Here is a 13,356-nt window from a genome sequence, read left to right as displayed (position 1 = left end):
TCATTGCACAGGTTGGGAACTGGGGCTGTAGAGCCTTCCTCAAGTCTTGCTGCAGTGAAGTAAAAAGAGAGATGGGGATAACACTTGCTTCTCCAAAGCCCCAGTCTGCATCATCCTTACCTTCAAAATAGACTGTTTTCAATGGGTGCTCCATACCTGGCAGTGTTCAAGGCCCGGTTGGACAGAGCCTTGGGTGTCACGGTCTAGTGTGAGGTGTCCCTGCCAATGGCAGGGGGTTGGAACTGGATGATCTTAAGGTCCTTTCAAACCCAAACCATGTTATGATTCTATGATTCTTTTCACCTTTAATTTCTTCCTTCTTCAGTTAGAAAGTGCTTTGGGAAACAGAGCATCTGTGAGCAGGGCTCTCATCCAAGGGAAGGCAGAGGAGCCTGCTAGAGAGCTGCCACAGCAGAGAGAATTCCAAAGCCTTTTCTGCTGCACTGCACCAGCAGCGAGCAACAGGAGGACTCATTTGAGCCAGCTGTGGGTTGTCAGTCTTCCTTGCAGACTCAGTGGCCTCTGAAATCACTCCATTGTTTGCACTGGAATCTGGCATAGGCCCATAATGCCAGGTTACTTCACTTCCCTGTGGAATAAAAGATTTCTTCAACCATGAGGAATCATCTCCTGACAGTACCATTCATTAGGGTTCCCACCTGTAGACTGTTTCATTTTCAGCTTACTCACAAGGTGCTGAAAAGTCAGCATGTGTGTTATCACTTGACAATATAGTACAGCTAATACCTCTTCACTCTTACTATGTAGGTTGTCACTTATTGCTCTTTGCCTCAACAGTGGCTCACAGTAACACTCAGGTCTTGGACTTCACTCTCTGTTTAAAGAAGCTTCTGCAGCCCAGTATCACCAAAGCTCTTGATTCTTAAGAGTTATACACATAGGAAAATATATCTGTAATTGTTTCTTTTCCCCCTATTTTGAATTAGAAAGCTAAAACATTAGATTTTGCCTTTAGCTGCTGGAGAGAACTGGACGGGGGTTCATTGTTTTTCTTAGGCCAGGCAAACTGTCTTTTCTGAGGTTATGGCTCAATGTAGATGGCTCAAAAGTAATACAAATCTACAAGTTTTTACAGCAACCGAATTTCTTGTAACTAAATTTCAAACTAAACATTCCTCTGTGCTCCTTTTGACGTGAAAAAGGTTTTGCCTAACAATCTCTAAGGTTTCATTCTAGGAAGGAGTTCGGTAGACACCAAGCCTAGTGGCTCCTATTCATCTATGTGTTGTATATAGGGGCACATAATGTTTTATAATCTGCCCATGGCAGGGGGGTGGAACTAGATGAACTTTAAGGTCCTTTCCAACCCAAACCATTCCACGATCCCATGATTATCTGTTCCCATAATCAGAAGTAGAGAGGCAGCAGTCAGTCACAGGGAGACAGAGATACAACAGGAATCCATAAGAAGTGTGGTGGAATGTCATTATGGACATTTGCAGCCACTTCTTTTGGATGGGGGGGGCCTTCATGCTTTCCAGCACTTACTTCCAGATGGGAAAGGCCTGTGGTCCATCATGGATAGCCCATGGCATCCAAACTGCCACAGTTGAGATGAATCCCACCATATGTATCTAAGCAGTGTCTTGTACCTCTGCCCCCCTGTCTGCTGTAAACATTTCTATGGGTGTCTAGGATTGTGTCTATTTGCATTTGTGTCTGGAGATCAAACAGTCCTTCTTTAGTCAGAATTTATTCACAGTCACTGCAAAGAAAAAACTGGGGAAAACAGACAAGGAAACAATTATGCTGGTATTTTTATCTCCCACTGAGACTCTTGAAAACAGCAGTGTGGTACAGGAAGGCTGAAACATTTGAGATACAGCAGAAGAGGGACATGGAAAGAATTGTTCAGTGAAGGGTTCCAGTCATCTAGAAGTGACTGCTGGGCAATATGTACTTTTTCATAAAAGTGCTTGAGGCCTTGTTTGGTGTGATGACCTGCAAAAGGAAAGCTTGGGATGCCCTGGGCCTCATATGGCCCTTGTGAGAGGAGAGGTTGTATGCCCATGGAAAGCAAGAGCCCACTTGAACCACGGCCTCAGCCCTGACTCCTGTGATGCATCATAGAATCACAGAATGGTTGGGTTGGAAGGGACCTTAAAACTCATCCATTTCCAACCCCCAGCCACAGGCAGGGACCCCTTCCACTAGAGCAGGTTGCTCCAAGCCCCTGTGTCCAACCTGGCCTTGAACACTGCCAGGGATGGGGCAGCCACAGCTTCTCTGGGCACCTTGTGCCAGTGCCTCAGCACCAAACCTCACAACACTTTCACCCCTTACTAAGCCATGAACAGCTCCTCCATCCATGAAACACAGGGGAGGTGGACAAGTAAAAGCTTCCTTGGCAGTGGGAGACAAGAATGCAAGAATGAGATAAGGAAGGGGTCTATTAGTATGGTATTGCTGAGTCTCCAGTATCATCCTCACTGTTGCATGATCATTTCTTGGTGGCCAAGAGCTGAATTGATGTCACTAGCCCCAGCTGTATTCAATACCAGTTGTATTCAATACCAGTTGTATACAATACCAGTTGTATTCAATACCAGTTGTATGCAATACCAGTTGTATGCAATACCAGTTGCATTCAATACCAGTTGTATGCAATACCAGTTGTATGCAATACCAGTTGTATACAATACCAGTTGTATTCAATAACAGTTGTATTCAATACCAATTGAATGCAATACCAGTTGTATACAATACCATAGAATCATAGAATCATAGAATAGTTAGGGTTGGAAGGGACCTCAAGATCATCTAGTTCCAACCCCCTGCCATGGACAGGGACACCTCTCACTAAACCATCCAACACAAGGCTTCACCCAACCTGGCCTTGAACACCGCCAGGGATGGAGCACTCACAACCCCCCTGGGCAACCGATTCCAGTGCCTCACCACCCTAACAGAAAGAATTTCCTCCTTATATCCAATCTAAACTTCCCCTGTTTCAGTTTTAACCCGTTACCCCTTGTCCTGTCACTACAGTCCCTGATGAAGAGTCCCTCCCCAGCATCCCTATAGACCCCCTTCAGGTACTGGAAGGCTGCTATGAGGTCTCCACGCAGCCTTCTCTTCTCCAGGCTGAACAGCCCCAACTTCCTCATTCTGTCTTCACACGGGAGGTGCTCCAGTCCCCTGATCATCCTCGTGGCCTCCCCTGGACTTGTTCCAGCAGTTCCATGTCCTTTTTATGTTGAGGACACCAGAACTGCACACAATGCTCCAGGTGAGGTCTCACAAGAGCAGAGTAGAGGGGCAGGATCACCTCTTTCAACCTGCTGGTCACACTCCTTTTGATGCAGCCCAGGATACGGTTGGCTTTCTGGGCTGCGAGCGCACACTGAAGCCGGCTCATGTTCATTTTCTCATCGCCCAGCACCCCCAAGTCCTTCTCTGCAGGGCCGCTCTGAATCTCTTCTTTGCCCAGTCTGTAGCCGTGCCTGGGATTGCTCCGACCCAGGTGTAGGACCCTGCACTTGTCGTGGTTGAACTTCATAAGGTTGGCATCAGCCCACCTCACAAGCATGTCAAGGTCCCTCTGGATGGCATCCCTTCCCTCCAGCATATCAACTGGACCACACAGCTTGGTGTCATCGGCAAACTTGCTGAAGGCGCACTCAATCCCACTGTCCATGTCAGTGATGAAGATGTTAAACAAGACCGGTCCCAACACCGATCCCTGAGGGACACCACTCGTTACTGGTCTCCAGCCTGACATCGAGCCATTGACCACAACTCTTTGTGTGTGGCCGTCCAGACAGTTCTTTATCCACTGAGTGGTCCATCCATCAAATTGATATCTCTCCAATTTAGAGAGAAGGATGTCGTGTGGAACAGTGTCAAACGCTTTGCTCAAGTCCAGGTAGATGACGTCAACTGCTTTACCCTTATCCATCAATCCTGTAGCCCCATCATAGAAGGCCACCAAATTGGTCAGGCAGGATTTCCCCTTAGTGAAGCCATGCTGGCTGTCACCAAGCACCTTGTTGTTTTTCATGTGCCTTAGCATGCCATCCAGGAGAATGTGCTCCAAGATTTTACCAGGCACAGAGGTAGTTGCATTCAATACCAGTTGTATACAATACCAGTTGTACTCAATACCAATTGTATACAATACCAGTTGTATACAGTACCAATTGTATGCGATACCAGTTGTATTCTCCAGCTGTGTTTCTGCTGTTTGCCCTCTACCCCTGGGACCTCCCCCTCCAATCGCAATTCTCCTACAATCATTCATATTGAGACAGACCTGTCTGGGCACTTACGATTTTTATAGCGCTTGCTTTTCCCTACCATTTATTAAAAATTACCTTTCCACAGACCCAAATGGAGTATTTCTAAGCCCAAATCTAAACCACATCTAAAGATGCAAGAACCTGCAGCTACCTCAAGCTACTCACGTAGGGTCCGTGAGGCAGAGCTTGGTTATGCTTTAAGCTCTCCTGGTCCTTCCTAAAGGTAGAATTGGGGTCAGTAAAATGCAGGGAATAAGCCGATTCCTGTGCAATTCCTTTTTCCTTTCTGGGGTGATGGTGATCAGCTGGGAATTCTGGCAAGACCTGCGGGCTTTTCTTGCGGAGTTAAAACAGATTGCAGGAGGTTTTGCCTTCTTGGCTCCCCTCACCTCTTTCCTTGCCAGCTATCATTATAAGGATGCAAGAGGGACGAGTAATTAAAACCCGTGCAAAGAATGTGTCTGACAATGAAGTTCAACTATGAGGCAACAGCGGTGACAGACCACAAAGATCCTTATGCCCTGTAATGGCGGGAGGGACCCCGGGGGCTCACTCTCTGAGGTGGCCGGGCCACACCGCTGCGGTGAGGGGCTGGCGGTCCCTGAGCTGCCCACAGTGCCGGGACCCCGCGAGGATGAGGGAAAAAAAGTATGGTTTTCCTCAGGAAATCAATGAAAACGGCACGAAAAGAGGAAAACAAGGGGGTGCCGCCCTGCGCTGAGGGCCGGCCCCGGCCTCAGCCCCTGCGCGGCCCCCAAGGGCGGGCTGTGGGGCGGGGAGGGAGCGGAGGGGAGGGAAGGGGAGCGGAGGGGAACGGGGCTCGGCAGCGGCGGCGGCCGGAGCCACCTGCGGTAGGCACCGCTCCGCCCCGCTCCGCCCCGCTCGGAGCGCGCCTCGGAGGGAAGGCGCCCGGCGGGAGGCATGGGACCGGCCCCGCCACCTGCCTGAGCGGCTCCGGGACGCGCCGCCGCCGCGGGGAGCTGGTAGGTAGCGGCTTGCACAGGGTGCGGGTCACCCGGCGCGGCGCAGCCCGGCTGCGGGAGCCGCCGTGCGGGACCGGAGCTGCGCTTTTAACCCGCTCCCGTCCCCGGGAGCGCAATGGGCGGACAGGGCGGATGCCCCGCTTCGGGTGCTGGCCGGGGTCGCTAGCCCCGCCGCTCTCTGCTGGCCGTGACCAACTTCCAAGAGGTTGCTAAAACAGCCGGTAAAAGATTCGCCTTTGCTGCGTTTCGCACTCGGGAGGCATCAGAAGGAGCCGCTGCGGTCCTGTACTTCGGTACATCCCCGTGACCGAAAACATCGGTATTTGGGGGGTTTACTGAGGAAATACATGATGTTGTGTTCAGCGAAGCGGCCGCTGGAGCCTGCCGGGGCTGTTCGGCTCCTGCCCCTTCGCTCGGGTGGTTGGTAGCGCTGGGGATGCGTGTCCTTGTTCACAGCTTGTATTCCAGCTGAGCGGCACCGTTTTCTCTTGTACCCTGAAACCGAAGCTGCTTTACGAACGAGGCAAGAAAGGAGGCAGTAAGATCACTCCGTAGGAATCAGACTAAGTGGTAAACGCATAGCACAATCCCTTTCCTCTGTGTGTGTATGTGTCACTGACACACGTGGCAGGGTACCCGTTGTGTGTGTTAACAGACACCCTTGGCCTGTCAGGACCGAAGCTGGTTTCAGGTTTTCTGACCATCTCTTCTTACAACGGGTAAGACAGGGTAACTCGCACCACCCCCAGCATCGCGGGCTAATAGAGATGTTGGATTTTGATGGCTGCAAGGCGTCTGTACTTAAAAGCAGAACTCAGTTATTGTTGCTGTGTTTTGACAAGTTCTCAGTGACTAAGAGGAGCAGCGGAGGTATTTTGGCACGGCAGTGACAGTGCTTTAGTTCACCTTTGTAATTTGGTTCGGGGCAGGTTTTTCTCTCCCGCTGCCGTGGTTTTTCTTTCTCCGTTTGTTTTCTTTTGCCATGTTAATCGTTCTGGCTTCCAGCTCCTGGAAGAAACTTCCTTCAGTTCAAAAATGTAATGGAGCCTGTTCGGTTCACAGCCTTTCCTACTGGATGTTCCAGGATTTATTGTTATTTACCATCTTCTTATGAGAACCACCCTTGAAGTGGTGAACTCCTCCAGAAAAATTACTTGCTTGTTAGAAAATGATTCATGCCCGTCCCGAACAAGGCAGTTCTCTTTCGCCACCATTTCTCTCAGGGTGTGAATGCCCATAGCAGGCAGGAAAATGTGCCTGTGAAGTGTTCCAGCAGTGTGGGGAGCCCCGGGGTAGCTGTCACTGTTTCCATTCTCTAAACCATTTTAATGCCATTAGCAAGTGTGATTATGTACAAACCGCTTTCTAGGGGGTTCCAAGGCTGGATATCAGAGCGGGGCTTTGTATTGAGTCAAAGGGTGGATTGAGTTTATGACACAGTTTAAATAGGAACAGAAGAGCAGTGCTACAGTAGAGCTGCACGTCATAATTCATTCAGTATCGGTTTGTGATAGCTGCTGGGGGAAGTCCTCGCTTCTTACTGGTTTGTTCTATTTGAGAACATCTCTCAGGGTCACACACGAGTATGTAGCTGAGCACAGAGGGTGTTAACCCTGGGTTTTTTTTGCTGCTTTTTGGGTTTTGTTGGAATCAGAAAGGAAAAGAGAAAGGAAAAGAAAAGAAGATCGTAACTGGTAGGTCTCTCTTTAAATTTAGGTTACTCTTTATATTCCTTAATTTTTCTGCTTAACTATTTTTCAAAGAGGAGGCATCTCCCCAGAAAGAGGTACTATGCTCTGTTTTGGCATCTTGTTATAAATAAGGCATATTTATTCTCTTTACTACATCCCAGAGCTGATTTATTACCATTTCTGTCTCCAGATGTGATGTAACTATGAAGACTTGAATAAATGCCTTAATTTGTGAGCACTGTTTAGCTTCTATGGTCCGGTATACACTCAAAACTGTATTTTATTAGGTTTTAATAGCATTTGACATAACAGCAAAGTTCTGTAGCTGATGAAAGACTATTTTATCATCACATTTATCATCAGCATGATCATAGCACAGAAGCAGCAGGGGAGGGGTGTGGGAAGGCTTGTTCAGAGGCATAAAGTGGAGTAAGGACCACTTTAGAGCACAGCACAGATACCATCTCCCGAAGCCTTTTTTTGGGATCAGTTTAAGTCCCAGCTGCTGTCTCGATCTTTTCATAGGGCGACTGCCCTCTGCTGATTGAAACTGCCTATTTTGTGCTGGCGTTGCTGCAGGGCTGATGGCAGTGATATTGCAGGGAGAAGTAATTTCTCTTCTCAGCCCAGATGATGCTCTCGGAGGAAGCAGCGAAGTTTTTGGTCGCACAGCCCCTTCATCAGGTCGCTGTGCTGACAGGCATGAGGGAATCTTGCTGCTTGTGCAAATAGCAACTGACAAGACACTTCTGATTTCCCCCTGCTAGCTAAATAAACCAGCCAAAGGCCAGCATTGGCTCTGTAAGCATGAGTGACTTTTAGATCCAAGAAGCAGCATGAGTGAGTGGTGCAGTTTAGATGCATATTCCTTTATCAGGAATGCTTCAAATATAATTTGTGGCAATAACTTTGGTATGAGGCAGATGAGAGCAGACTGCTTAATAAATACATTCTCTTAATGATGGGATCTGCTACCTAAGGCACAGCATAACTGGGATTTAGTCTGCTGTCAGCTTCTAACTAGGAGACCATTAAACGTTTCTGCATACAGCCCTCATTGTCACAGGTAGGACATTTAACAGTTGACTTGTGCTGGTGTGTATTGTTTTTGTGGGGATGGAGTAGTATCATTTGTTCCTGTTACCTTCTTTGTCTGTGTTTTCCTGATCACTGTTATTCATGAGTATCTTTGATAATACAGCAGGGCCATCCTTACACCAACGTGAGACTATCTCATTTCATAGCTTGCAAAATCCAGCCACATCCAATATGAATCTCTGCCTTAGAAGGAGCCAGAGGAGCTGATGATTTTCCTAGAATACATAAACAAGTATTTTCCACTTTTGGGAGATCCAAAATGATGCAATTCTGATTCATGTTTAAAATGGCCTGTATTTTCCAGCATGACTTGCCCATCAGGTGTAAAGCAGCACATTCAATAGAGTTTAACCTTTCTAGAACAAAATGCATCCCTTTAAAGATGTTCTGTTTGTTAAAGAAAAAAATACCAAGAGACTGTCTGGTCACTTCTGGAAGAATCATAGAGTCAAGACCTTTAAGATCATCAGGTCCAACCCTTACCCCAGCACTGCCAAGACCACCACTAAACTGTGTCACTGAGGGCCTCATCTACATGGGTTTTGAATACTTCCAGGGACGGTGGCTCCAGCACTGCCCTGGGCAGCCTCTTCCAATGCCTGAGCACCCTTCTGGGGAAGAAATTTTTCCTAATGTCCAGTCTAAACCTCCCCTGGTGCAGCTTGAGGGTCTCGTCTTATCATTTGTTACTTGGGAAAAGAGTCAGTACCTGCCTTTGTGGGCATCAGTAGCATCAGCTCTGTTTACTTACATCTGGTTTTTGGAATGGGAATGTTTTGATATCCTGCATGAGTCAATTGATATTCTGAATACTGTGTGCTTTATCTGTAGCCCACATTCCCAAAGAGGATGCTACCAGCAACAGGTAGCAATGCTTGAGTTGGACACCTTTGGACTTTAGCAGTCTGTAGCTTGTGAAGTCTTTTTCAGTGCACCTTAGGGATGGAGTATTCCTACAAAAAGCATTGGAAAGAAGGATTTTTCTGTTTTATTCTTAGATAGCTGTGGTTATCTCCTGCGTGATTTGCTTTGGTTTCTTGGTTTGAGGTATTTCAGGAATGATCCTGCACTTGTGATCAGTGTAACCTCAGCAGGATTTTAAACATGTGTAAGCTCAACATAATAGTGAAGTATTGTTTGAATACTCTTTGTGTGAGGGAGATCCTGCCTGCCTTCTTGCCCAGGGCAATGCCTCCTGCAGCGATTCAGCTGTATGGCTAATTTTCAAATGAACTAAAGTTACACATTTTCTTGACGCAGGCCTAGTGCACGCTGTTCTCTGCAGTCTGAGGCGCTCTGCCTGTGGTTCATAAACATATTTACAGTCCCATTTGCCTCCCTGTGCTCAGAGGGGGGTGGGGTGCATTAGTAATTAATCGAGTTTCTAAAGGAATAAGGCAGTATGTTAACCGAAGATTCCATTGAGAATTGTAAATTCACTTCATTAGCTGGCCTCGTGTACTCATACCACCCTTTCTCATGCAAGCCTAGGGGAGAGCAAATGCTACATGGAGCAGAAAGCTTTGTCTGCTATGAGTTGCAGGGGGAAGCAAGTCTCCTGTGTGGTCATGTTCTGCAGCCCAGCTCCTGTCCAGGTTATCTTTTGTTCACCTTCATGTTCCTGCCATCAGCTTGATGTCTCTAGCAGGAGCTATAGTTCCTGAATTCAGGAATTCACAGGTCTGAATTTGCTTTACTCTGTGTGAAGACAAGCGCTAGAACTCCTCGCTGGTGTCAGCTGGAAGTTGGTGGCTCAGCACACCTAAGGCTTAAATGCCCTGTTTCAGTGTTAACCTGAGGCACTTGTTTCAGGATACAGGTTAAACTAATGCCTTAACTGAAAAAAGTACTTAGTGATAATTGGCTCCAGTTAAATCACTTACTATTTTATACCTGGTTAGCAAGCCATTACTTGGCAAGGTAGATTAATCTTGCAACGTTTATGTAAGTAACTGGACTTTCTTTTGCTTTCCACAGACCGGCATTCAGAATGGCAGGCTTGTCCGCTTTAATCCTCCTTTTGTGTGCTGCTAAAGATGTGATGCCCTCTAGTTCTCACTGGAAGCCAACTTGGCCATCTTACAGAGTTCCAGTTATCCTGCCACAGTATACCCTTAACTTGGACAAACCACAGTTTGATGCTGAAGCCAGACTGGAAGTGGTATCTCCGTGTGGCCCAGCATGCCACAAAAGTTCTCCTCTGCCAACTTATGAAGAAGTAAAGAACTACCTGTCCTATGAAACCTTATATGCTAATGGTAGTCTCACTGAAACAGAGGTGGGCATATATATTCTGAGCAACAGTGGTGATGGGTCTCAAGGCAAATCTCGAACTAAGAGGCAGATCTATGGCTATGACAGCAGGTTTAGCATTTTTGGGAAAGACTTCTTGTTGAACTACCCATTCTCCACATCGGTGAAGCTATCTACAGGTTGCACGGGCACACTTGTGGCTGAAAAGCATGTTCTTACTGCAGCTCATTGCATCCATGATGGGAAGAGTTATGTCAAAGGCGCTCAGAAACTGCGGGTGGGGTTCCTAAAGCCCAAACTGAAAGATGGCAGCAAAGGAGGCAATATCACCAACTCAGCAATGCCTGAGAAAATGAAATTCCAGTGGATCCGAGTGAAACGGACACATGTCCCCAAAGGCTGGATCAAAGGCAATGCCAATGACATTGGTATGGATTATGACTATGCCTTGCTGGAGCTGAAGAAGCCTCATAAAAGAAAGTTTATGAAGATAGGTGTGAGCCCACCAGCAAGACACTTGCCTGGAGGGAGGATTCACTTCTCTGGCTATGACAATGATCGCCCAGGAAACCTGGTTTACCGCTTCTGTGATGTCAAAGATGAAACATATGACCTGTTATACCAGCAGTGCGATGCCCAGCCGGGTGCCAGTGGGTCTGGGGTGTACGTGAGGATGTGGAAGAGGCAGGACCACAAATGGGAGCGTAAAATTATTGGCATATTTTCAGGCCATCAGTGGGTGGACATGAATGGCACCCCACAGGATTTCAATGTAGCTGTTCGCATCACCCCCCTCAAATATGCACAGATCTGTTACTGGATCAAAGGCAACTACCTTGACTGCAGGGAAGGATAAAGACAATGAAACTCCTTGAAAGCACTTAATGACTGGTTTTAATTACTCATCTGAGGAAAGTCTAGACTTTTGCTGCAAATGTCTGTGAGATGGTCTTGTAACGTGGGGATGCGAACCTTGTTCTTAGGAGAGGGGCTGTGGGGTGCTGCCATTACAGCTCAACACTGGGGAGAAAGGGATGTTGGGTGGGGAGGGAGCAGGTGGACTTGTTGAATTTGCAGCTCAGAAACTCAAGATTAATTAGGGGCGGATCAGTAAACAGCATGAAATCAGAACCGTCTCCAAAGAATCTTATAAAAGGGACGCTGTCGACTATCTCATGTCTGCAATGTTTGTTTTAATAAATCCTAGGATTAGTAGAAATGCTTTGATCTGAACTTTAAAAGAAAATATTTCTATGCTGTTGGGGGCTGAAGAGGGGCATTTAATGGTGTTTGCAACCCAAACATCACAGCTTTGTGTTCCTGCATGAGAAAGGGAGTGTGAAAAGGGCAAGGCATGCGCTGTGGGAGATGAACGCCACACAAATAGCGTGAAGGGTAAATAACTGTGTAACATTTCTAACCTTCTTTTGGCCTGAGTGATTTGAGACTTTGTTAGTAACAGAGTTAAGAAAAATGCTTTTTGAGCAAACAGACCTTGGTGTTGCAAGGGCTTGACTGTGAAGATGATTTTGGTCATATGAGTAGTGCCATTGCATCCTGCCTTGGGAAGCACAAATTGTACATAGCATTAAATCATTACGGAGATGGGGCATAGTCTTACACCTAGCAGGGTCCCTATGGATATACTGTTACAGAGGGCACACAGGGACAGAGTCTTGTTTTCTGTTTATGACCTACTTAGATCCTTTAAGGAAAAACTTGTGTCAGCAACTCAGATTTTCAAAGGAAAGCCTGTCTGTGGTCTTGATGGCCATCTGGATTGCTGCCAAAAAAGCAGGTAAAGAGGAGAGCAGGACTAAAGGGTTCTGCTGAGTTTTCCCACTTTTTGTTGAAGATAGATGCTGTTCTACGAATACCAGGTAGAGGGACCCTGGATTTATAAGTGTCTCTCTATTGTAGCCCTTTGACAGTGTAGTTTGTGTGGCATCTTGACCTACATTTCTCATGTTGTTTGGGGTAGAAATCCTCCTCCCCATCAAACTGTTGAGTTACAAATAATTCTTGGGAAGTGCACAGTTCAGTAATAGTGCAGCTGGAATGGAGCCACGTTATAGGGCGCAGTCTGAGTCTGCTATGAAGCGATGCTCTGCTCTCTCTTATAGATAACAGTGACTTATGTTTTTACTGTAGCAGAAGTGGAGTTTAAAAGAAGAGCTATATTTTACAGGCAAAATCAGTGCAGCCAAATACCTGTAGCTCAGCAAACAGCATTGGGAAGTCAATGTGGTCTGTACAAACAGTGTTTCTCAGGTGGGTTGTGCCACTATATTACAGTAACATGGTTCAGTACATGCTGCCATGCCAATATTACTTTTTTCAACAGGAGGAAGATACTGGTACCGGTTCCAGTTTCTCTTCCATCCATCTCTCACTCTCTCCTTACCAAGTTGCCCATGGCTCTTGGTGCTGTGGGGCAAATGCAAGGTCATGGTGTGAAATGGCAGAGCTGGGAAGGAATGAATCTAAGGAGAGCTTCCCCATGCTATACGAATACAAGGAAAATGTTAAATCAGCTAAGCCTTTCTTACACTCTACTAATTACTATGGCATTTGTAAACATATGCCTGATGGTGCTTTATCTTCATGATGGCTTTGGCTCTAGTTCTGAAAAACAGTTTTGCTAGAGCTGTCTGTGATTATTGTTATTGTAGATCCAGCATGCAAAACAGTTGGACCCTCATGTGGGCTTTTGGTGCATTCAGATAGAGGCAGTTGCTAATGCTTTGAAATATGAATAATCACCATATGTACCTGATGGTCTTTTTCTGCCTTTTTATTTTAATTTCCTTTACTCTATGGTTGTTCTCTGGAGCACTTTTGTTTGAATGTATCACAGCGAATAAAGAAAAGTTATGGAATTCCAGTGCAGACAGTCTTGTATTTGTGCTATACTTGGGTTGCACTTTCAATCTCGTTTCAGTTACTTATTTGTAAAGACAGATACAGAACTAATTTATTAGTATCCTTAACGCTATTTATTTTCCTTCAATTTTCTTTTGTCCTCACCTGTTAGTTGTTTTTAGGCCATTTTTTTTCAGTAGGTTTAATTCT

The 13,356-nt window shown here is 46.4% G+C and overlaps 1 protein-coding gene across 3 annotated transcripts; it reads left to right on the top strand.

Annotated features, from left to right (window-relative positions):
- Window positions 1–5,064: 5,064 nt before the first annotated feature.
- Window positions 5,065–13,168, top strand: PRSS23 (serine protease 23). 3 transcript variants are annotated; one of them, XM_065678796.1, is made up of 2 exons: window positions 5,065–5,242; window positions 10,009–13,168. In XM_065678796.1, the coding sequence occupies exon 2, from the start codon at window positions 10,022–10,024 to the stop codon at window positions 11,138–11,140; it is 1,119 nt and encodes a 372-aa protein (XP_065534868.1). In that variant the 5' UTR covers window positions 5,065–5,242; window positions 10,009–10,021; the 3' UTR covers window positions 11,141–13,168. The 3 variants fall into 3 exon arrangements, with proteins under 3 accessions (XP_065534868.1, XP_065534871.1, XP_065534869.1); XM_065678799.1 differs by lacking the exon at window positions 5,065–5,242 and adding an exon at window positions 5,941–5,961; XM_065678797.1 differs by lacking the exon at window positions 5,065–5,242 and adding an exon at window positions 6,811–6,936.
- The last annotated feature ends 188 nt before the right edge of the window (window positions 13,169–13,356 follow it).

This window comes from Lathamus discolor, chromosome 4, assembly GCF_037157495.1.
Source record: "Lathamus discolor isolate bLatDis1 chromosome 4, bLatDis1.hap1, whole genome shotgun sequence".
Taxonomy (NCBI): Eukaryota; Metazoa; Chordata; class Aves; order Psittaciformes; family Psittacidae; genus Lathamus; species Lathamus discolor.
Note: the sequence above shows the minus strand (reverse complement) of the source record. Positions and strands in the feature narration are given on the sequence as shown.

Excerpts from the sequence above, each read along its gene's own strand:
- PRSS23 (XM_065678796.1), top strand. The coding sequence starts at position 10,022 with ATGGCAGGCTTGTCCGCTTTAATCCTCCTTTTGTGTGCTGCTAAAGAT.